The following is a 2,806-nucleotide window of genomic DNA, read 5'->3' on the forward strand; positions in this document are numbered from 1 at the left end:
CTCAAGGGCGACCCGCGCGGCATCTAGAGGCTGCCGGACTCCTTCGCCGACTACGTCGCCGGCGACGATCGCCCGCGCACGATGCATCTGCGGGAGGCTATGTGCGGCTACTACCGGTGGATCGTCGACGTGATCTACGACGCGCGCGGCAAGATGTACCTCAACATCGGCTGGGAGAAGTTCGCGCGGCATCACAGCCTCCAAGCCGGCTTCATCCTCCTGTTCTCCTACTTCGGCGACAGGGACATGAGCGTCAAGGTCTTCGACGAGACGCGGTGCCACCGGGACTACCGGGCGACGACGACCGACGAGGAGGACGACCGAGTGTTCTTTCTTCGCAGCGAACACGTGCACGGAGGTTTCGGATGTTCGCCTCATCGGTAGAACCAACAAGGGCACCATCCTCCCGCTGGATTTTCCAGCTTAGGTGACTGGTGTGCCCTCGAGTGTTCTTTCTTAGCAGCGAACACAGGAAACCTTCGATGCACGGCCTAGTTAGGTTTAGTTTCTTTGCAAAATTTTATATTTGTGTCCACCATGGTTCAAACTATGTATTAGTTTGTGGAAAACCATGTTCCAAATTGTGTCTTCCTGTAAACCACGTTCCCAATTATGTATTAGTTTGTGGAAATTAAAATAAAAAAATCAAAAAAAATATTTTAAATGTTTGGGGGCGGCGTTTGGGGGACGCGGCTGGGGAGCGATGTCCCCCAAAGGCGGCACGAACAAAACACGTCCCCCAAACGCTCAATTCGGCGCGGTTTGGGGGACGGTTTGGGGGACGCGACTGGAGATGCTCTAACTAAAGCATATATTTAGGAGTGAAAAATTCTCAGTCAGAGGTAGCAAATCTGTTAACTGATTCGTACCGAATCCGATGGAAAATATGGCATTGCACATTATAAAGGCAACATCTAATCCGATCCAAATACGGAATTATACATGACACGGGAACGGGATGAAACGTCGGCCGGAGAGGAAGAGGGATCCGACTCCAGTCACAGTTCGGCCGTAGGGTCCTACTCCAACTCCACATCGTTACGTTGGGAAGAACTTTTGCCATCGTGTCTCCCGGCTGCGCGGGTGCATAGCCATAAATATTGAACTGCCAGACCAGCCTCGCACGACAAACGCAGCCGCATTATTCCCCTGCGCTGCCTGCCGCTGGACTGAGAGATCGGACGAGCGAGCGCCGCCATGGCGCAACGGCAGGTGAGGATCCAGGCGAGCGGGTTCGACGCCGCCAAGTCCTTCTTTCAGCACGTCAAAGCCGCGTCTCATCCGGCCGTCTACGCGGAGCTCCTCCGCCTCCTCCGGGGCCTCAGCACGGGCGAGACCGCCGACCGCCGCGACGTCGCGGACAAGGCGTGCGCGCTCCTCCGCGGCCACCCCGACCTCGTCCGCCGCTTCCACGCATTTCTTCCCAACGAGCACGAGCCCGAGCCCGCCCGCGAAGACAACGCCACGGCGGCGGCGGCGCCGACGCGACCCAGAAGGGAGCGCCGCCCCACGGCCGCCGCTGTCAACGACGACGCCGACTTCGGCAGAGCCTTGATGTTCTTGGAGCGGGTGAAGAAGCGAGCGGGGCCGCTGTACGAGAGGCTCCTCGCGCTCATCTTCCAGGTGGGCTCCGACGAGACGCTGGACGGGAACCAGATCTACAGCCGGGCCCGTGAAGTCTTCGGCTCCGCGCACGTCGCCCTCCTCCGCGAGTTCACGGAGTACCTCCCGACGGGCGACTTTCTGAGGCGTCGCGCGAAGAAGGAGCCGCCGTTACCGCTAGAGCACCATACTCCGGCACCGAAACGCAAGGCCGCCGCGGCCGACGACAGGCCGCCGAGCGCGGCGAAGAGGCCCCGCGCCGAGGGCCGGAAGACGACGAACAGCCGGCGCGCCAGTTCCCCCGCCGTCGTCGACGCACGGAAGAGCTCTGTGTCCAGGGACAGGGAGGCGTGGGAGTTCGAGACCACGTACACCAAGCTGGTGGCCACGATCAGACGCACCGAGGAGCTACTGAAGCAGTACGAGCCGCCCGAAGACGAAGACGAAGACGCGCCGCCGCCGCCGCCTCCACCCCGTGGCCACCGCGCGTTCGAAGAACTCTTCCCCGACTGCGAGTGCCAGGAGGTTCTCCGGGAGATGTACCACGACAAGCTCGAGCCGATCCAGGAGGCGCTCGAGGACGGCGCGCGGACGGAGGTGGCGTTGAGGACGATAAAGCGCAGGCTGGGGATGCTGGAGCAGGCGGCCGTGAAGATTGCAATGGAGCGGCGGGATCGCGCCCGCGTCGAGGCCAGGATGTGCAACCTCGCCGTCGATCGGGTCCTCCGTCTTCGTAAGGAGAGAGCAAGTGTACGTGGTCGCGTCCGGCCGGCACGGCGTGAGGCGCTCTTCAGCCAACATTGTTCGCCGTTGCCCGCCTGCTGAACCTGGCCCTAGCATCAACCGATCGGCGCTCTTGTGTAGTTGTGTGTTCAAGTGTTAATGTGCAGATGTATTTCATCTTCTATTTTTAGTGTTAGGTGCGCTCTGCTCGACGGGAACATCGCCTAGTTCAAGAGGAGGTAGTCTTTTGGCTTGTGAACCTGTCACGAAAAAATATGAAAAGAAAATTTAATTTTTTTTACAAAATTCTGGGATATGTACATCTAGACATTCTATGTTCGCATATAAATTGTAGAAAAATAAAAAAATTATGTGACATGTGTAAAAAATATTATTTTTTTGTTAATTAGTTATGTAGGAGCATCAAATTTATCCTTTTTACAAAAAATGACAAAAAATTTGTATAGATACAGAATGTCTA

General features: G+C 57.3%; 1 protein-coding gene across 1 annotated transcript; it reads left to right on the forward strand.

Annotated features, from left to right (window-relative positions):
* The first annotated feature begins 1,197 nt into the window (after positions 1–1,197).
* LOC124656315 lies at positions 1,198–2,427 on the forward strand. Its single transcript, XM_047195083.1, has one exon. The coding sequence runs from the start codon at positions 1,198–1,200 to the stop codon at positions 2,425–2,427; it is 1,230 nt and encodes a 409-aa protein (XP_047051039.1).
* The last annotated feature ends 379 nt before the right edge of the window (positions 2,428–2,806 follow it).

Source organism: Lolium rigidum, chromosome 5, assembly GCF_022539505.1.
Source record: "Lolium rigidum isolate FL_2022 chromosome 5, APGP_CSIRO_Lrig_0.1, whole genome shotgun sequence".
Taxonomy (NCBI): domain Eukaryota; kingdom Viridiplantae; phylum Streptophyta; class Magnoliopsida; order Poales; family Poaceae; genus Lolium; species Lolium rigidum.